Source organism: Phytophthora sojae, assembly GCF_000149755.1.
Source record: "Phytophthora sojae unplaced genomic scaffold PHYSOscaffold_6, whole genome shotgun sequence".
NCBI lineage: Eukaryota > Oomycota > Peronosporomycetes > Peronosporales > Peronosporaceae > Phytophthora > Phytophthora sojae.
In genome coordinates, this window is record NW_009258120.1 from 2,203,960 (window position 1) to 2,223,718 (window position 19,759).

General features: G+C 52.8%; 9 protein-coding genes across 9 annotated transcripts; 8 read left to right on the top strand and 1 right to left on the bottom strand.

Moving 5' to 3' along the window:
- Positions 1 to 1,095: 1,095 nt before the first annotated feature.
- On the top strand, positions 1,096 to 2,022 carry PHYSODRAFT_513315 (hypothetical protein; the record flags this gene model as incomplete). The annotated part of the gene is made up of 1 exon (XM_009532664.1): positions 1,096 to 2,022. One exon carries the CDS (start codon positions 1,096 to 1,098, stop codon positions 2,020 to 2,022), a length of 927 nt encoding a protein of 308 aa, XP_009530959.1.
- Positions 2,023 to 3,316: 1,294 nt separating this feature from the next.
- Positions 3,317 to 3,655, top strand: PHYSODRAFT_392097 (hypothetical protein; the record flags this gene model as incomplete). The annotated part of the gene is made up of 1 exon (XM_009532665.1): positions 3,317 to 3,655. A coding segment is annotated over one exon (339 nt), but the record flags the coding sequence as incomplete, so codon positions are not given.
- Positions 3,656 to 8,239: 4,584 nt separating this feature from the next.
- On the top strand, positions 8,240 to 8,506 carry PHYSODRAFT_410216 (hypothetical protein; the record flags this gene model as incomplete). Its single annotated transcript, XM_009532666.1, has 1 exon — positions 8,240 to 8,506. A coding segment is annotated over one exon (267 nt), but the record flags the coding sequence as incomplete, so codon positions are not given.
- A 2,588-nt stretch (positions 8,507 to 11,094) lies between these two features.
- Positions 11,095 to 11,469, bottom strand: Avh1b-64 (Avr1b-1 avirulence-like protein; the record flags this gene model as incomplete). Its single annotated transcript, XM_009532667.1, has 1 exon — positions 11,095 to 11,469. One exon carries the CDS (start codon positions 11,467 to 11,469, stop codon positions 11,095 to 11,097), a length of 375 nt encoding a protein of 124 aa, XP_009530962.1.
- Positions 11,470 to 12,966: 1,497 nt separating this feature from the next.
- Positions 12,967 to 13,241, top strand: PHYSODRAFT_286622 (hypothetical protein; the record flags this gene model as incomplete). The annotated part of the gene is made up of 1 exon (XM_009532668.1): positions 12,967 to 13,241. A coding segment is annotated over one exon (251 nt), but the record flags the coding sequence as incomplete, so codon positions are not given.
- A 1,634-nt stretch (positions 13,242 to 14,875) lies between these two features.
- PHYSODRAFT_408802 (hypothetical protein) lies at positions 14,876 to 15,253 on the top strand (the record flags this gene model as incomplete). The annotated part of the gene is made up of 1 exon (XM_009532669.1): positions 14,876 to 15,253. A coding segment is annotated over one exon (378 nt), but the record flags the coding sequence as incomplete, so codon positions are not given.
- An 87-nt stretch (positions 15,254 to 15,340) lies between these two features.
- On the top strand, positions 15,341 to 15,575 carry PHYSODRAFT_412029 (hypothetical protein; the record flags this gene model as incomplete). The annotated part of the gene is made up of 2 exons (XM_009532670.1): positions 15,341 to 15,417; positions 15,485 to 15,575. Coding segments are annotated over 2 exons (168 nt in total), but the record flags the coding sequence as incomplete, so codon positions are not given.
- A 14-nt stretch (positions 15,576 to 15,589) lies between these two features.
- On the top strand, positions 15,590 to 16,012 carry PHYSODRAFT_512567 (hypothetical protein; the record flags this gene model as incomplete). The annotated part of the gene is made up of 1 exon (XM_009532671.1): positions 15,590 to 16,012. A coding segment is annotated over one exon (423 nt), but the record flags the coding sequence as incomplete, so codon positions are not given.
- Positions 16,013 to 17,745: 1,733 nt separating this feature from the next.
- Positions 17,746 to 18,501, top strand: PHYSODRAFT_335289 (hypothetical protein; the record flags this gene model as incomplete). The annotated part of the gene is made up of 1 exon (XM_009532672.1): positions 17,746 to 18,501. One exon carries the CDS (start codon positions 17,746 to 17,748, stop codon positions 18,499 to 18,501), a length of 756 nt encoding a protein of 251 aa, XP_009530967.1.
- Positions 18,502 to 19,759: the final 1,258 nt, after the last annotated feature.

The following is a 19,759-nucleotide window of genomic DNA, read 5'->3' on the forward strand; positions in this document are numbered from 1 at the left end:
CCCGAAACATACCACAGGATACTGTAAGGTCCGACCTGCGCACCTCTCTGAGGCGCGTGCACGGGGTTTTCGCCGATTCACCGGGACGGTCTCTCCTTTCCAGGTGGGATCCGCCACGCAATACCATCATTCGGACGAAGAGAGTCTTGCCACCTTCCTGGGCAACCTGGTTAAGGAGTTAATACCTTCAGCCGACCAGACTAAGACAATCGTGCAACGCTGGCGGCTGACCTCCCGCCACAGCCGCCGGCCAAAGCAGGAGAACAGACACCGGTAGAGGTTTCCGGCCGCTCCGCTGGGCCATCAGTTCACGTAGCTGCGTCTCCGGGCAATACTTCTGCGCAGCGTTCTATCCCTGATGACGCTGAGTTCATGGTCGTCCAGCGTCGATCCAAGACAGGACAGGCAAACAAGGGCAAGAAAGTGTCGGGGAAGTCCGTCTCAGCGGTACTGAAGACGACTGAGGCGACCTTACCAAAGCGTCCGCCCCACGAGAGCAAAAAACCGACTGGCAAGTCGGGGACGGCCAAGGCTCGCACTTCGGCGAACTCCAAACAGCCTCGGCCTCGCAATGATCACGATGCTTTTAGGCTCTTCCAAAAAGCACGTGAATTTGGCCGCTTTGAAGCTCTAATGGAGGAGGACGCGAAATCCGAGGCAGATATCTACTCGGACGGAGAGGATAGCGCACCGGATGACGCTGCTTTTGCTTTCCCTGATGCAACGGACGCGGATGCTCCAACTGCGGGCCAAGCACATGATGTGGATATGGCTGAGTCTTGCCCGGACTGCGTTGGTCACCAGAGCGACGGCAAGGTTGGAGAGGTGCCCACCTCCTCTCTGGTGAACATCGCACCGGCGGTTTCGCTCACTTCGGCGAATCATCCTATTCCCCAGGCAGTTTCGCCTACTACGGTCCTGCCTGACATCAGCAGTGCAGAGCGGCAACGGAGTGCTCAACGTGCAAGCCGGAGGCAGCGATCGGAAGTAGAGACCGAACTGCAGACTGACTACGTGGAGCTCAAGCCTTCTCAGCCGGGGTCGGCCGACGTGGATATGGCCGCCCATCAGGAGGCCTCACAGGCTGGTTTAATCATGTCCAGTTACATTGGGTCGTCGGCTCCGTCGCAGGACCCACCTTTCGCGGCCACGCCAGGGTCAGAAGTGCCATGCTCGCTTGCTTCAAACCAATCTAACTTCCGATCGAGTGAGCTTGCCCAAGAGGTCCCAGAGTGCGCGGTAAGCAGTCAACAATCGGACGACAGCGTGGTCTACATTGGTACCAAGCCACCTAGTCAGAACCCGATCCAGGCGGATTACTGGCTTTCCTGGTTTCAAGCGCGTGAAGTTCACGTTCCGGAATCCGGTCAGTGTGCGATGCTGGCACTGTACGCGACGATTTCGAATTTTCAGGGCAACACCCTGAAGTGCACCCCGGAAACAACAGCCGAGGCCAACTATCACAAGAAGGCAATTTACGTGCTAATGGTGTCCAATCTGCCAGCTGACGCAGCGCTTGGACTGGTCGATCCCGGGGACATGCTTGATCGCTTATACCCGGACTCTCCTCGTCAGCCCACCAAGGAGGCCTCAACAGCGCTGCTTTGCACTCATCTACTTCATGAGCGCGCGCGCTCGGTTGACGCATCCGTCCGGAGAACCCACTGGGCCGACGCTTGTGTGTTGCGCTCATATGCGCAGTATCTCCGGCAGCCGCTGCTAGTGATTGATGTGAAAGAAAACGGAGATGGTTCTATGCAAATTTACAGCTACGAACCCATCGAAGTTCCCCCGTCCTCAGGTGTCACTCGCCACACACATGAGCGCGGATTGTGTACTGTAGTCAATGCGGTGGACACTAGCGAATACCTTCGGGTATGTGGCCGCCTGCATGTGCTTCCGGCTTTCCTGTTACTACGTCATCATGAGCACCACTTTTATGGAGTTCAACATGAGGATCTTTACCTCAGATGGCACGCTGAAGGTGATCCCGACTTCGCGGCGGAAATGGCGCACCCGTAAGACTGGTTACCGGACTGCATGGCTCCCCTGGAGGGCGTCACGGTTGTTGTGTCCGGGATTGCCTCTCGTACGTGTGTGGGTTTTGAGGTACATCAAGCTGGACGCTCAATCGATCTGACGGATGACACCGATGAGACCAACGCGCTTCTGCATCGCAGCCTCACGATGAGACAACGTCTGGATGTAGCCCACCTACGGATGAAGTGGCCTATTCTAGACGCCCATAGCTATGATCTGGACGAGCTGGAGGAGCGTGCAAGGGCTGCGGAGAAGCAGATATTTGCGGCTGCAGGAATGAATGATTGCGCGATCGGGGAACGCGCCACGGAGGGTTTCGAGGAACCGATGCCGCTGCTACGGCACCGGGTTCTCTTAAGTGACCGACTGCACGTCAAACCGTACCAAGTAATCCTCAATGCACGCTCCCGTGCTGACTTGACACCGGCCCACGGTATCAAGCTACAGGCGGCGCAACAACACAACGACGCCGCCTTTCGGCATTGGTTCCGTCTGGAGCACGCGCGGCTGCATGTGGCTGTGGAGGATATTGCCTCGGCGAGCCTTGCGCAGGTGCTACCCCAGCTAGCCGGTCAGTCTGAAGCCCTTAGATGGGTTTTTGCAGTATTACCATACCCGGAACTAGCGGCCAAGATGCTGTCGCTTGGCATCCTTCGGAACTGGGGCAAAGCAGAGATTTATCGTGCCCAGCTGGATGCGATCAATCGGATAGGGGAGGACACCAAGTTGTCCACCGAGTTGCGCACGTACTGTCGATCCTGGGTATTGGAGGCGAATACAGCCAACGTGGAGGACAACAGAAGAGTCGCCGCAGACGCAAGCAGGTGGGCTCACATTAGTAAGTGGCTCACTAACAAGTACCTACGAGCGCAACCAACCGAGATCAGCGACGTGGATTTGGAACTTCTTCACGTGTTACCTCATGTCATCCGGCATTGGAGTACCACGCCGATGGGGCGAACGCCTCTGGGCTCGCTGGGAAAGTGGTATGGCAGTTATCCTGCCATCCAAGCCATCTGTGAGGACATTGCTCAGGGAAAATGGGGAAGTATCGTGATGCTTCCGCTAGGGCTGAACCGGGAGGAGTGGGTGATTCCCGCCAACCGAAAATAAAGGCACTTTGTGCCGGACCCCCACGGCTGCAGACACCATGCGGCAGTCGTGGGATCCTCCTCGCGAGAGGAGAAGCATGGATTCGTCGGAGGAGCGGCAGGACGGCCCGCCCAGGCCTGTTCGGTCCACTCGTTCCGACAGCAAGCGGTTGAGGCAACGTCAATTGGGAGACTTCTTTCCAATTGTAGCTGGCGTTGCAAGAGCCAAACAGGTTCGAAGTCGTTTCCGGGATGAGCGCCAGAAGCAGGTCACCCAGCGCCGCGCTGACGAACAAGCCTTCCTTGACCAGCTCCCTGGTTTCGGAGGTGGGCTCAATGCCGAGGATCAAACCTATGGGGGAGTGACTCAGAATGTGAACGGATTTGGTGCCAGAGCCAGCGATCGCGATGCTTGGTTTCGCAGTTTCCGGGCCCAAGGATCTCATGGTCGGAACGATTTCTATCTACTTCAGGAAACTCATGTCGAAGTTGGCGACATCGACAAATACTCGGACCTGTATGCGGCTGGCTGGGGCTTCCGTACAGGTGTTGGGTGTCCGACGCGTTCTTTCTGGTCGCCGTCACGAAATAAAACGGCAGAAGTGGCAATCCTGGTGGATCCGTATGGAGGTTTCACGGACGTGACACCGATCCTTGTTGAGCACTGGAACCTGCACTTCATGGCTGTCCAAGGCCATCTCAAGGGGCAACACCTAGTGGTCGTGAATGTGTATGCCCCGCACCGGGTGCCGCAACGTGAAGCACTTTTTCGTCTTCTTGCCGGTATCGAATTGCCACATGGAGCACTGATTGCATTGGAGGTGATTTTAATTGTACGCTGGATGATGAGGCAGACCGCAGCTACGCCAGCCGGGCTGGTGCCTATGACTCCGCTGCACTGAAAGAGCTATTAGCGTCGTGGGGGATGGTCGATCCAGTTACAGCAGCTCGCCCCACACAATGGCGGCAAGGTGAGCTATTGCGGCATCGCGCGGAGACGCATACTTACCGATATCCGGTGGCTGGACATGGAGAGGCTTCGTCCCGCCTTGATCGGTGGTACGTCAATGCGCACTTGCACACGTGGGTGTCTGGTTGGGAGACAGTACCTCCTGGAGTTCACGCCGAGCATTCCGGTGCTAAGCTCCACTTCCTGTCTCCGGACGACCCCATCAGAGTGCGCAAGCCGCCGAAAGTCCACCCTGTTCCCGCGTATGCAGCAGTCGCCGTTCAGGAACGCACGCGATTTTTGCTGCAGGAGTTTTTGGGGCGTATTGGGGAAGATGGAGTAACTGCGCACGAAACGGCAAAGTGGTGGGATGAGCTGAAGCGTCGGATCGTCAAAGACACGCTCTCCATTGCTCGAACTCAGCGCCGAAAATGCCGCAGTATCTTCAGCCAAAAATTGCGCCGACTTCGCAAACAACAACACCGTCTACAGGAGGCCATGCGAGGTCAAGAGGCGACCATTGACGCCATTACGGACGGGCTCGATGCGCTCACGTTGGAGGATATGCATGGTTCTTCGCCCGCGGTTCCGCTGAGACGAGCGATTGCCGAGTGTCAAAGGGCGCGCTCCTCGCTGCACCAACGCCGTCATTTTTCGGCGGCGACATACTGGGAGGGAGAGACCACACGTGAGTTTTTTCGGCGAGTATCCAGCAAATTTATGGATAATACGGTACCTCGCCTCGATCCTGCCGTTAATGGTCCTGTACGTGGTGTTCACGACAAAGCGGACACGCGGACGCCTGGCAGCCCATTTTGCAACAATCGGCGATCGACCCTAAGTTGCAAGACACGGTCGCGGGATGGATCGAGAAAATCACAACAGCGAGCAGAGAGCAAGAAGCCACAGTGGCTTCGATCACGGCAGCGGAAATTGAGTGGGCTATTGCTGCTTGCGAGGAGGGGAAAGCAGCGGGGCCAGATCGGCTGGGTAACAGTTGGTACCGCATGTATGCTACTCAGCTAGTGCCGATTTTTGAAGTGTTGCTCAATCAATGGTACAAAGCTGGGGGTTTTCCTGCTTCGTTCCTGGAGGCTAACATTTTTTGTCTCAAGAAATCGGGTGACCCGCACAATGCACTGAACTACCGACCGATCGCGCTTTTGAATACGGACTACAAGGTTTTTACGCGTATCCTGGCGATCAGAGTGAGAGCAACACTGGACGAGCGTATCCATGGAAACCAGAACGGCTTTGCTCCTGGCAGGACCATCCATGAGACTCTGCACATCTTTGACGCAGTACAACAAGCTCTATCTGATGATCCTGAGCAGGACGGGGCACTCGTGTTGTTCCTCGACTTCATGAAGGCGTACGACTCGCTCTCACGGACTTTTTTACTTAAGGCACTGCGGCAGCATGGGTACCCTGAGCAGTTTATTGAGACGGTGAGAATTCTCCACGACGGGACCACGGCAAGCTTCCTGGCCAACGGATTTCAGTCTCGGCAGGTCAAGGTGCCCAGCGGAATCAAGCAAGGCTGCTCTCTCGCACCACTTCTTTTCATCTTGGCGCTGGAAGCACTGTATCAAGAAATCGATCGTCACCCAGAGCTCAAAGGAGTTCTCCTGCGATCAACTGGCGGAGAAGTGGAAGTCAGGGTAGCAGGATATGCTGACGACACCGCAGTCTATTTGGCCTCGGCGGAAAAAGTCGAGACACTGCTGCAAGTCCCCACTGCTTTTGGTGCTGCCTCTGGATTAAGCCTCAATCACGATAAAATCATGGTGTTTGCGTTAAGCAAGTCTGGGCTGCCTTCGGATACTCAACTGCCTGCGATACTGAAGTTCGAAGACACACAGCATCAAGACCGCTATCTGGGCATTTACGTTGGCAGCGCCCGTGACCCCGAAAAAACGTGGACGATCGCGGAACGACAGCTTTCAACGCGTCTTGTAATGGATTGTCAGAAAACCACGACAGTAGATCAGAGAAGCTTGATAGCGTCTGCTATTATTGTGCCTAAGCTTCTCTACATAGGACAGCATGCATGGCCGTCCACTAGTACCATCAATCGACTGTCCAAGAAATTGCGGAACTACGTCTGACATGGGTGTTTTACGACCGAACTTCAGGGGGGCAGGGCCTGGCTGGACGCTGATCTCGCGGGCTTGCCACGCGCGCACGGGGGCCTAGCGGTGCCAGATCTCAGGGTCGAGTTGATGGCCATGGCGGCAGTCACAGTCTCAAATTGGGCGGTAGTGGGGACACATACAGCTCATATTGTTGGTGACATACTGCTTGCCAGAGTGTCGGCACCTGGCACCCTGGCCCCTGCTACCTACTTGACTCCGGCAGTGGGTTTGGCGCCAGCTTCAGGATTTCAGCGTCGTCACTCAATGTGGGCTACCGGCCGGATGCTCATTACTGCGGTCGGAAGGGACCAGGGTGTAGCAACTAGGGCGGACATGGTATCCTCCCTCTACCAGCTCGCGTGTCATTTCGATTTGGTTAACCTCACCTGGGACGGACCGCGACTAGTTTTAGGCGCGGCCGCTGCTCTGAGAGCTGCTTCCTGCAGGCAGATTCTTCAGGACGAATTCGCCCAGCTCGGACGGCAGTGCTTAGAGTGGCTTCCGTATGCGACCTTGGAGGACCTCCGCCTTCACGACAGCAGTACAGGGGAAATGGCTCACCAGAAGGATTTTCGCAGGCTAACCAAGCGTGGTCGGCCTTTCAAAGAATATGTTCACTGGTGCTGCCACGGTGGGGGCCGGATTACTTTCACGCTGCTTCTCAGGAGAAAACGGCGGACTTCTGCAGCGAGATCTCAACTGGAGAAGCTGGCATTGGTACTCATCACGAATTTTCCGAGACTACTCTACCTTGGGCCTCGAAGTGCTGAGCTCCAGATCATTGCAACGCCCCGGACCATCCTGCCATTGTCACAGTCGTGCCCTCAGTGCCCCCGCGTGTGCGTTTGAATGCGGACTCGTCATCACGAAGCAGGATAGTCACCAGTCACTCGCGGTTGATCAAGCAAGTGGCCGACCTGTTAAGACCCGCCGTCAGTGTCGTAGATGTCCAGCCTCACCCACGAGTCTCGCGTATGGTTTGTCTCTGGGTGGGTAATTGGAGGTGGACACAATCTCGCAAACACTATCGTGATCTCATTGCGGCCGCTTCCCAACGGCGAGGATATGCAAGTGCTACCCGTCGGAGGGCACGCTGGGAGCAAGCCAGTGCACCAGCGGCGCAGGGGCTATCGCAACTTGAATGGGCGAGGCTTCGACGCATTGTTGGCCTAGGGTCGTGGGGGGAACAAGTACTGTACCGGCTCAAAAATCATGCCTTCCCTCTTTACGACCGTAGCAGACAACAACTCGGATGCCCCCATGCAGCGTGCGTCCGGCTGGCGAGGGTAGATTTGCACCACATCTTCTGGGTGTGTTCGGCCGCAGTATCACTACGCAAAGTCCTCACGCAACGCTGGCTAGCAATGGGTATGCCTCGGGCGCGTCTCGAGGAGTCATGTTTTAGCTTACTCCTTCCTCAGGTGCCTGCGGGTGTGTGGACAATGGTAGAGCACCTCTTCCCCAGTCTGGAGCGAAGTACGGTTGACCAGTTAACGGTGGCGGTGACCAAGGGAATGGAGAGCTGTTGGCGAGTCGGCGTGGTGCTCTACTTCCACGCTGTATGGAGGTGGCGTGTGGCGTTCTTTGACCCGCTCAACACAGTCACAGAAGACTACCACCGGGCCTTGTTAGTATCCAGACTGCGCCACGGGTATGACACTGTACATCTATATCTCGGTCGAAGTCTTCAGCGGGATGTTCTCGAGATGGCGGCCCGGACGATGCGTCGTGTGCTCATATCCGCGTGGGAGCCGACGCTCGACGCGGCCCCTACTGGACGGACCCGCTACCTTTTGTTTTTCGATGGCGGCTCGCGTGGTATTCCCGGCCCTGGCGGTAGTGGTGCTGCAGTGGTCCGCATCGGAAACGGACGGGGTGGTCATGAGATCTGTTGGGTCATTAGCATGTCCTACGCGGCGGCCAGCACGACCAACAACGTGGCGGAGAACATGGGGCTACTGACGGGGCTCAAGGCGTGCCTTCATTTTGGCTGGACCCCACTTCATGTGGTAGGAGACAGCAACCTCATCATTCATCAGCAGAAGATGCGGACTCCGCCTCGAGCTAAGCACCTACAACCGCTGTATTGGCAAAGCCGGCGGCTGGCAGACAAACTGGCGGTAACGACGTGGCAGCACCACTTGCGTGCTCACAACAGAATGGCGGACGCCCTCGCCAACATGGCGATGGACTCCCGCCGCAGTTTTCAAAAGATACCCACTCGAATTTGCGGCTCCGGCTCGACGTGGGACGACGTGTACAACTACGCTTCCGGCGACGTAGGTCACTGGATGGAGCAGAACAGTGCTCGGAGTTCGTGGCCTTCACCCGTTAATGTGTGGAGGTGGCTCTGGCGTTAGTTAGGGCCGTTTCATAGGGCGGTCTGTTAGAGACGACCACCGACAAGACCATAGCTGTCGTTAGCCAAAGAAGTTAAGTGACATCAATGTACCTCACTGCGAAACGAAACGAAGGCAACGGGTCTCCCAACGAATGCAACGTCACTATTCTCACCAGTTTCGACAAATCTCGAGGTGTATCAAGCGTTGAAGACGGGGCTGCCCAAGCGCGTGAGGTCGGTGTCGATTAGTGTGGGGCTGGCACTTGTTTGCATGACGTTGACGTACATCCTCGAGTGTTTTCATAAGGACAGAAGCGAAAACGCTGATGGGGACTTTATGCCAATGGAGCAGGGCAGAATGATGCAAGAAATGTCATTCTAGCTGCGTAGAGCTTATTCACATGCATCAACTTTTACAACAGCCTGAGTTATAGTAATTTTGAAGTTTTTTTCTTAACCCCTCAATACGATGTACGCAGACTTGAGATTATGCGGGCGAGGCTTGGTAGTCGAGTGTTGGTTAGGAAGGAAATCCGAAAGTGAATTAGAATGAGTTAGGCCAAACTAACTATCATATCCTTGTCTCCTATGCTTAAACATGAATCGCACCAACGCATACCTCCTACTTCGTCGTAGGAGAGGCGGGGGAGCAAAAAGTAAATGTTGCAGATCGTATCCAGAAAGGCAACTTCAACTTGCCTTTCTCTCAGCCAATCAGAAGTGTCAAATATAGGGGCTCCTCCAATCAGATCCCAGTATTCCACCACGTGTACCACAATTGCCTATCTTTGGCAACAACTTCACAGCAAGCACGTGCCTCGATACGGAGACACACAACTAGACTGCGACGTGTACAATCGCAACACGCAGGTCAGTCTTGTTGAGCGTACTTGAAGATGAGCTGGGCAGCGAAGTACTATAAAAGCTGTCAGAAGTAATTGGGGGGCTGTTTTTCTTTCTGAACAATATTGACAATAAGTAGAGGATATTGATGACCCTGCAGCGGGTACAATACAATATTCGGGGTACCCGGACTGGAGGTCCGGGGCGCTCGCAGTTCTCAGGAGCGATAAGATACCGATATGGAGTTCCGAAAGCACGGACACACCCGCCCAAACCATTCTACGAGGGTTTTCTAAACCAGCTAAGTACAACTACTTGACACACAGCTGCGGCTCAGGGAAGGCTGACATAGCAGGATTTTGAAAATACGAGTACTTCGAGGTACTTTTTTTATTGTTTGAGTTACCGGTATCTCTTGCGCCAGCTTCGCAACCATAGCATTTGTCCCGGACGTAACAGTGAAAATTAAATAAACAATAAATTCACTATTGCTGCACTAAATGTTCAACTAGTGAACGCCGCCTTGGGGGGTGGGTTGAGGGGGCCACCGGCTCGAGGCCTCGCTGACAACGATGATGGAATGGCGTTCACAGAATCCGGGCATCTCCCGCACGAGCACTATGGGCAGAGGCTCACTGGCATTTGAAGGCACATTGAAGTGGAAATGTTGCGCGAAAGCCAGGAGAATGTCGTTCGATAACACACGCGTCTGCCGCCTAACGAACTGCGAATTGATCCCCAACAATATTGCAATTCTACCAAAGATATTTTTTTCATTCTCGGACGCCTGGCTGGCAGCGGCTGACACGCGACAACAAGAAGCGCATCAATCGCTGCTACTTCATTGTCGCGGGATTTCGTCTGCAGATTCGGCGACTTTGCCAACCCAGCACTCATTTCGTCGAATATGTGTGGGATTTATGGTGAATAATTTCAGTGTATCTAGGTACACACAGTTTTTATTTTACTGGGATAGGAAGCAACGTTAGTGCTGCTGTCGCAGACCAAATAGGATTATATCCGTGGTACGTCAAGTCAAACGATGACCCTTCCTGACATCTAACTGGTATATTTTCTTGAAACCGGTACAACTCCGGTGCGTGGGCAGATCGAACCGGTGTGCTACCGACGACACTAGTATGAATCAGTACACATATTGAGCTGGGTACGGATGGACGAAGTGAAGCAAAGAGAACGATTGAGGCGGACTGTACAATAACATGCATTTTCTACAAACTGCAAACAGATCTCAACCAAGTAAAACTGTAGATGCAAGATATCAACCGACAATGTTTTACAAAATTAAAATGCAAACAGGAAAATTTGCGGATAGATGCTTTGGCTGCGAAGCAGGCGCAGGAGACGACCGTAGCTAATAAGAAAAGCAATTGATAAAAATAAAAAATAAAAAGAAGGGGTTTATACTAAATCCTCAGTCCCAGCCTTCGCGGAGCCCTCGTTACGTAAATGAAGGTTTCTTCCAGGAAAACGAAAAACATGCCGCACATTTCTCTCCAATGGAGTCTCAATTCGAAGACAACCTCTATTTTTGTTATTAACTGTCCATAGGCGGTTTTCTTCTGCTGTACCGTGTTCGAGCTTTAAGAAAGCATCGAGACGATAAAGTGTATCGTGACCTCCTTTAGGGGCTGTTGTGGGGCGAGCTTGAAGTCTTGGCTACTTGAAACACGACGCTTAGCCATACATACGCCTGAACGCCGCGTAGAGCTCAAAGAGGCTAGGGGGCACTTCCGTGGAGACGTCGTCCGCGGTATATCCATGGTTTTTCCATTTTTTGAAGGATTTGAAGCGGTAGAGCTCGTCATCCTTCATTCTCGTTAGCCTGTTCGCAGATAACAAACCCCATTTCCTCTCTTCGTTGTCGAGTTCGGCTTTATCAACCGCCGTTTGGTGACGTCGAAGAAATCGCTTGTCCTCGCTGGCGACATCATGCGAGGAGTGAACTCCGTCCGCGGTCGACACACCGATTTGATCGGCCTGTGACACTGATGGACAACTTGCAAGGAGGACGGCCGCTAGAACCACAAGCGTCGTGTTGAAGAGACGCATGACTGGATGCTGGTTGTTGGGTCTTCAGGCCTGGAGAAGAATTTGCAGAATGAGATACCCGGTAGTTGACGTCGCCCACCGCAGGCTTAGGGAACGGTTGGTGCGCGGTATTTTCGTGCGGTGTAAGGTACAATCCCAACAACAATCCTGCACTGAGCTTGCATCCCGACACGAGCGTTCACGTACAGTGCATGCAGTAAACGTGTGCGGATCGTACCATACCGCACATCTTGCTGTGTGCTTACCGGGAAGTATTAACCCCTTGGACGCGGAGGGTTGGAAAATCACCTGATGCTGTTCAGAACAGCATAAGAATCACTTGGTTTCATTATGTCTCGAAATCCGCAAAATATGTTCTCGTCCTTTCCCAGAAATCGAAAGAAACTGATTGGTCCACGTGTTCAAAAGGAGACAAACGATTATTTAGTAAAACATATGCTTTGAACTACCGCGTGCAAGGGCGGGCAAATGTTTTCGGATAAACCATATTTAGGTTCCCGGGGCGCTGCAGAAGAAGAAGATGATGATGCGACTTCCGACGAAGGGTCGACGACGGGCGGCCCCTACCAACAAAAGCGAGTGCGCACGGCTAGAATCAAGGACACACCCTTTGCTTACTCCGCGATGCTAGCCGTGTTGCCGCCTTCTAGCAAAACCATTCATTCTCGGATTTCGCCGCGTAGGACTCAAGTACAGACAACGACTTACAAAGCCGGCATGCTTAATTCCATCCTCCTATATAAAAACAACGATAAATTCCCTCCCGTCAAATCTGTAAAACTGTCATAAAACACACGGTGTGTTGCATGAAGTACACAAGAAAGCATATAAAGTACACAAAACCAGATGGTATACAAAGATGAAGTCATTTGATTGGATCTGATTGGCTGGTTTGCTCATGTTAAGCTTTGCTTGACTTCGTCTGCCGGCTTTTTGTGTCTGCCGGCTTTGTAAGTCGTTGTCTGTATGGCATACGCCATGGACTTCCGCGCGATTTGGCCGCTACTTCGGAAGGAAGGATGGTCCTGGAAGCCGGCAACCGGGATCCAGATTCAGTAAGTTGATTACTTATAGGTCCTGCATGGTGCCGTACCTAATGCGTCTACCTTTGCAGCCACAACTACATCAAGCCGGGCTGCAAACTGAAAGGAGGGACGCGAGGCGTGGACTTCTTCAACGGCGAGGACGAGCTGCTCGCTTACATCCGCTCAGACACGGAACTATGCGAGCGGCTTAGTATTATGTCCGGCCGCCGAGCCAAGCAAGTACGTACAGCACGGAAAATGATTTTGTTATGAGCATTTCATGCTAACACTACTCATTCTGCAGTTCAAAGTACACTTCCAGGCAAAGCTCCGGCGCCGCCAAAGCGTCCTCCGACGCCCATATCCGTGACTGAAGCGAGTCCACCAGCAAAACGAGCGAATTCTGCATCAAAGCGAACCGCCAAAACCCCGCGTACTTCCAAGGTCAAGTCTAAGCAACCCTCCAAGAAGCAGATGGCTCAAGAAGCGGACAAACGGCGAAAGGAACTGGCAGCTTTTGACAAAGTGTGGGGTGAACAGAACGCTACAGGTAAGCAATATACTGGCTGCTCAATTGCTCTCATAGAACTGACGTGGTTTTGGTTGTTTAGTTGCGGATGGAAACGCAGTTGTGCCGCCTGTCCAAGCAGCAGTCTCAACTTCAGCTTCTTTGGCGAGCGGTCAGCCTCTCCCGAAAGGTATATAGTTTTGCTGCTATGCTGACATATAGAATGCTGACAGGGGATGTTTACTCATTTTAGAATATGCTGACAGGAACACCAGCGCCGATCCTAATGCCGACAAGAACTGCACAACAGCTGAAGATAAAGCTGACATTGATGCAAATGCTGACGGGGAAGCCCCAGCTAATGCTAACACGGAAGCACCATCGAATGCCAACACGGGTCAGGAGAACGCAACGTCGGAAACTATTGCCGGCAAGGACAGACCGCCCCCAGCTTCTGACAGCGCAGCGGTATATACTAATCCTGAGCTGCGTGATCTCTCCGATGCCAGTCCACGACACGGACACTCTGTTTCCGAAGAACAAGCGTACGAACCGAGTGAGGAAGAAGACAATGATGAAAAAGATGACGTCTCTGAAGTTCCTGCGGATTTCAACGACCAAGAAGGAGAAGATGAAACAAAAGATGCCAAGGACCCCAGAAACGACGAAAACCGAGCCCTGCGCGACGCCGCGTGCGGAACGCCGCTGCGCTTTGACTTTGTGGACTCACTTGACCCGAATATTATTGGAGACACCAAGGAGACCGCTCTTGAGACCGATGGCGAGGGGGGCGAGGATTCCGCTGGTGATATCGGCGACGGCGTTGCTGACACCGACAGCGATGAAGACGACGATGCTTTGGCGCGCGAGGACTATCTTCGTCAGGAGCTGAGCCGAGTAACGGGGCTAATGGATGCAGCAGAGCTGGAACGGTTGCACTTGCGTGTTCAAGGTGAGTTATACTTTAGATTTTACTAACCTGACGTGAACGGTTTCTAACTCACATGTTATGCTGACAGGGTCGTCGGAGGTTTACGATGACGACCAGCTCAACCAAATGAAAATAGACGGATGGGACGTGCTGCCTGAGAATATGGAGGCTCCGGTCGTAGATGATCCTGACGTGGACAAAATGTACTCTGGATATTGTGGGCCATCTCAAGACATCCTGACAGTTTCTAAGTCGCCGCTGGGCCTCTTCTATTACTTTTTGCCGAAGGCTTTCTGGCGTGACGTTGCTAGCCAGACCCACCTGTATTGGAAGCAAACGCTGGAAGCCAGACTCGACAAGGCGGAAGCGAAGGAACGCAAGGTTACGCTCGTGCACAGCGCAGTAGAGATACATTGCGGCGAAACCTTGAAAAATTTAAGAAGATTGCTCCCCACGAAAATGGTCAATGGATTGGCATGATGATTGCACATGCATTGAGTCCCTGCAAGCGAATGGAAGATCACTGGAGCACCAAAGCCACGGGTGTACTTCCGATGGGAACATTCAGCAAAGTGATGCGGCGCGACAGGTTCCGTGATATCTTGCGGTTTCTACATTTCACCGATAACAAGAGCCCTGCAGCTGCTACCGATCGAGCTTGGAAAATACGATCTGTGCTCTCTACGCTGGAGAAGACGTTCAAGGAAGGCTACGTTCTTGGGTCGCGTGTTGCCATCGATGAAGGGATTCTTCCTTCCCACAACTAGCGAAATCCGACAAGGACTTTCATGAAGGATAAGCCTCATCGCTGGGGCTCGAAGGGTGTGATGACTTGCTGCGCTGAGACCGGGTATTGCAAGAGGTACGTGTGTGTTGACATGGTCGGTTTTTTATTTGGATTTTATGCTGACGAAGTCTGTATACGATGCTGACGCTCAAAATAGAGTCGAACTTGATATTGGACGCGCTGGTGACACGGAGTGTTCGCAGGCCATGGACACGAAAATTGGTCCTGCTGCTGTCATCCGAATCGTTGCGTGCGTGTTTCGGGGCCTTCCATACGGAGGACGGCGGCTGATTATTGGTGATCGATACTACACTTCCATCCCGCTGGTCCAACAGCTACGCACGATGGGCTTCAACTACGTGGGCACTATGCAAACGGATCGCAAGGGCTGGTGCGATCGTCTGAATTATCCGAAGAAGAAACGCCAAGCGAGGACCCCACGGGGCACATTCCAAATGGCAGTGGCGAAGTCAAACCCTGGTTTGGTGGCAGTGATGTGGGCGGACAACACCATCGTCTACTTCCTAGCTTCCCAAGTGACAACTGCAGCAACCACTGTCCGGCGCCGCGAGAGGCGTGGGGGCGCAAGCGATGTTCCCTGTCCAGGCCTAGTAGCTGAATACCAACGCTACATGGGAGGTGTGGATCGGCATGACCAACTGCGGCTACAAGCATACTCGTTGCAGTTGTCCACAAGGTACGGATAACATTATGCTGACATGATGTGGTTTCTAATCGTAAGTTATGCTGTTCGGATACTACAGGTTCGCCAAGTACAAGAGTCTATTCCTCGGTCTTGTCGACATGGCCCTAGTCAACGCCTACATCGTCTACAAAAAACTATGTGAGAGAAAGCCCCACAAGGCTCGCACTTCAACTTCATGGCAAAGCTTCACAAGGATTTAATCGAACACACAGAAGCCTGCTTTACGCACTCAAGAGCAGCGCCAAACGTGGCAGCAGAGACTCCGAGCGTCGTGCAGGGTGAACACAAGCTCACGCAGACCACTGACTACCGCATGAACAATGGTGTTCAGCGCCTCCGCCAAAGACAGTGTAAGGTATGCTCCTGCTACAAGCCTGAAGGAAAGAAGCGGGGAGGAACGTCTTCCTACTACTGCGCCCCGTGCTCACAAGGAAAGAAAGGACCCATCACGCTTTGCAACAAGGAGCGTGGTCACCCCAACAATGAAGGTCTCACCTGTACTCAGATCTGGCACCTCGTGTGGCAAAACGGTGAGTTTGCACCCAAGACAAGCCACATCCGCGACCGTGCAGTAGCGAAGGAGTAGCCGTTATGCTACAATACATGTAGATTCATCTTGCGACGCAGTGGGTTAGTTGTAAACCATTTACAGGACGCGTAGTTAGCGAGGCCGCGGGTGCTGCATCCCCTGGACGTCTTCGGCAGAAGCTCTACTGGTTCCTCTCCCCGTAATTCAAAAGTATCAGGATTGCGTGACTTCGTGCAATTGGCTGTGATCGGGTCACACAAATATCCGGAAGTGCCCATCATCCTTGCGAGAATTATTACCCGAAAGGTTAGCTATAATCTGTGCGAAAAACGTCCAAATTTGTTCTTCTACCCGGTATGGTATACGGAAACACATATTATTTCTTATGCTGTCCGGGACGGTTTAAGCGTTTTTTAATGCCGTCCATGTCACCCCTCCGCGTCCAAGGGGTTAATACTCTACGTCTGTAATTGTCACAATGACGATGATTGGGTATCTTCGCATGATGGATACGCTGAATCTGCTGCTGTATCGGTCTCTGTCGTCGCCGGTAAAGGTCGAAATGACGACTCAAGTTGTACGCAAGTCGAGAACCGTGATGATACTGCTGACGAGGGATTAGTGTACGCAATTGTGGATCGCATGCCGGTACGGCTTGCGTTTTGGTACAGGGTCCAGTGGCGAGATGAGCCTGATGGATACCGGTGGGCCGACTCATGGCTGCCCAGGAAGCGTTTGCTGGAGGACGGCTTTGAGAAAGCATGTGCGGTCGTGGACATGTGGAAAGCGTCTAAGTACGCGTCGTTTTACGAGTTTTGCCGAAGGAATGGACACGTGCACAATATCGGTGCCTCGCCGTCAGCGAATGGAAAATGTGCAGTTGTTGCTGTGGAGACTGCAGTTACGCTTCTCGGTAACTCTGGTTGGGCACCCCCCGGGTGCTTTGGTGCATTTGTGGAGTACTGCGACCAGCGGGGTCGACCCTTGTCGCCTGACGGCCTGACCACTCGAGAGCTTCGTTTCTACATCAAATACCTGAATGATCGGTGTGGTAGTTCGAAGACAAGTCAGATCAGCATCCGCGTATTCGGTGACAATTTGCTAGGAGGTGTCAACGGCAAGAACGCGTCGGAAGTATTGTTGAAATGCGCTCTAGCGGATGGAGTTTACGTGTGCGCTGCCTACAGCTCACTACTGCTTTGCGATCAAAGTTTTGAGTGGTGATAAGCTCATTTACGATGACAACAATGTTGCGGTGGAAATTCAAGCCTATGACGCAGAGTGGATCATGGGGATTATCTTTTTGCGCCGAATCGCGCTATACCTCCCTTAGTATTTTTGGCTGACAGCGTCTTCGTCTTAGGTATTACCTCGATTGGCTTAGCCACAATATGCATTACGGTAAGACTGAGAGTTTTTAAATGAAGCCTTGGGTTTGTTACTTACTCGTGTCTTATTACCACGCTGTTAGTCAGGTCAGACTGCAACAAGCGTTCATTCTACAAAATCCTTGAACCAACCCAGAAGATCGTAGCACACCACTCAGTATGAGGGCACACAACGCAGTATGGATCTTCGCGGCAGCGGTGGGGAATCGATACGCGCGTTGGTATGCAAGCTTTCGTCAAACTCTACCTGAATTGGAGCGGCGTACGCGTGACACAACCTTCTTGTGTGGCCGTGGCGGTGATAAAATTCGGGACGCTTGGCGTGACATTGGGCCGGAGGAACGCGCACGTCTAATCTAAGCAACGCCGGATTCCAGTTTCCCCAATGATACGTACGACACCATGGAGGAACGTAAGGCTTACCCAGGACAACGAAAGAAGACGTCTGGCACAACATCGCCCAAGACCACTACGGCCAAGAAGACTACGGCCAAGATGGCCACCGCCAAAACGACTACGGCCAAGACGACTACGGCCAAGAAGACTGTGGTCACAACGTCTACTGCCACAACGACTACGGGCAAGATGACTACGGCCAAGACGAAGCGGCAACACGTTCAACCGACTTCCAGGAACAATCCAAAACGTGTTCGATACAGCAGTCGAGTGACTGATGAGCCGATGCCAACCCAGCCTGTACAGCATGATACTCAGCTGCAAACACGATTCGCAGAGATGGAGCGCGCGCGTAACAACTACTACACAGTGCTGAGCAAAGAGCAGGATCTCCGAATCCACGCAGCTTACAATGGCGGGAGTATGGTCGGTATTATCGAAGCTACTGTGGCCGGTGCGCAGAACGCGGTCGTCTTGGCCAGAATCAAGGACAAACCTAAGACAGTGGAGGACGCGTTTTCCGCCGTCGCACTTCGCCTGGACGATGTACTGGCGGTTCTAATGGGAACCGCTCAGTTCGAACCGGACCCTGAGTACGATCAACCCGATCCAAGGTTTGCTGCGGCGCGGATTAGACGCGCAAAACGAAGATATGATGATACCAAAAGCGCCCTGTACAAGCTTTGTGTTGAGCTTGGAGCGGATGAACCTGGTGAGATCGTCATCGGGAATCGTACGAGCCGATTCTTTGGGAGAGTTTAAGTGCATCGAAACTTTTTGTGAGGAAGCGATTTAGGCTGTGGGTATCGTCGATTTCCACAGCGATAAAGCAAAGAATACATGTATTCAATCACCTAGAGGGTTTGACCTAGTCAGTGTTCTCTATTCTAATAGAATGTCTTGAACTGTCAGCGTTGGTGCTGCATGAGCAGGCCTTCCAACGGGCCCTGGGAGACCTTCAGAGCTGGGAGCTGAGGATGTACTGATCGTCTGCTTCGTTTTCAGCTAGATGCTTTTCCCTTCGACTTTTTTGGTTTGGATTGCTTACGCTTGGATCCGGAACGTTTTGCCTTGGCCTTTGCTACGATTCTGTTTTTCAACTTCGCCAGTGGGTCGCGTACACTACTGATGTTAAATTTCCGGAGAACCGCTACAACATGCCAGCACATCAGCATTTTCGAAAAGTAGGTACAGGTGCTGTGATGTCAACTAGCCACCCATCGGAAGGCATTCCTATGCGATGCGAACGCCGTAGAGACCATGATGTGGCTTGCTCGAAAAGCCTTTTCCAATTCGTGACCGTGTCGTCGTCCTCTTGTCCATCTGAATCCAGTCTTGGCTGGGATATCGCTCGCCGACGAGCTATCGGACGAATCTGATGTTGGGTTGTCTTACGTGGATGTCAATGATAGAAACAAAGCCAATTGGCTGCTCGGTCCTGTTGCCGTATCGAGGGAGCCGCATTGACTGTCTCCAGAAGAAATCCGTTTTCTTCTTCAGCTTGTTGGTCTGTGTCGGCGCGTAGAATCTCGAGGACTCGTACTTGGTTCGCATCGCTTGTCCTGGTGATAACAACTCGAGAAGCTTCAAGCATAGCTGCCGCTGCCTTCACTAACTCAGATGTTGGTGTGGATGTATATTCTGCTGGCGCGGGCTTGACGGGACTCGTCGTTTCGATGAAGGTCCCGATTTTTTCGAGTAATCGACACATATGATGATTACGGCGCTGCAGAAAATGCTTTAGTCCTCCATTTAGGTTCTCGCAGGGATTGTTGGTTAATGCGTAGCCCTCAGGATTGTGGTACAGTTGCGATCGCCAATAGCGGCCTGTTAGCCACTGCTGCTCGAAGTAGTCCGCGAATTCAACGAGATGTGTCTGCTTGCGCCAATTAGCTATTTCTCGATCTCGTGTACGCTCGAACTCCAACAAGCTTTGCGTAAAATGCATGTCGACAATCGAGCTCATCACATTTCTCCTTTCATCAAAGGGCAGGTGCTGTGTGCGTTTACGTACATTGTA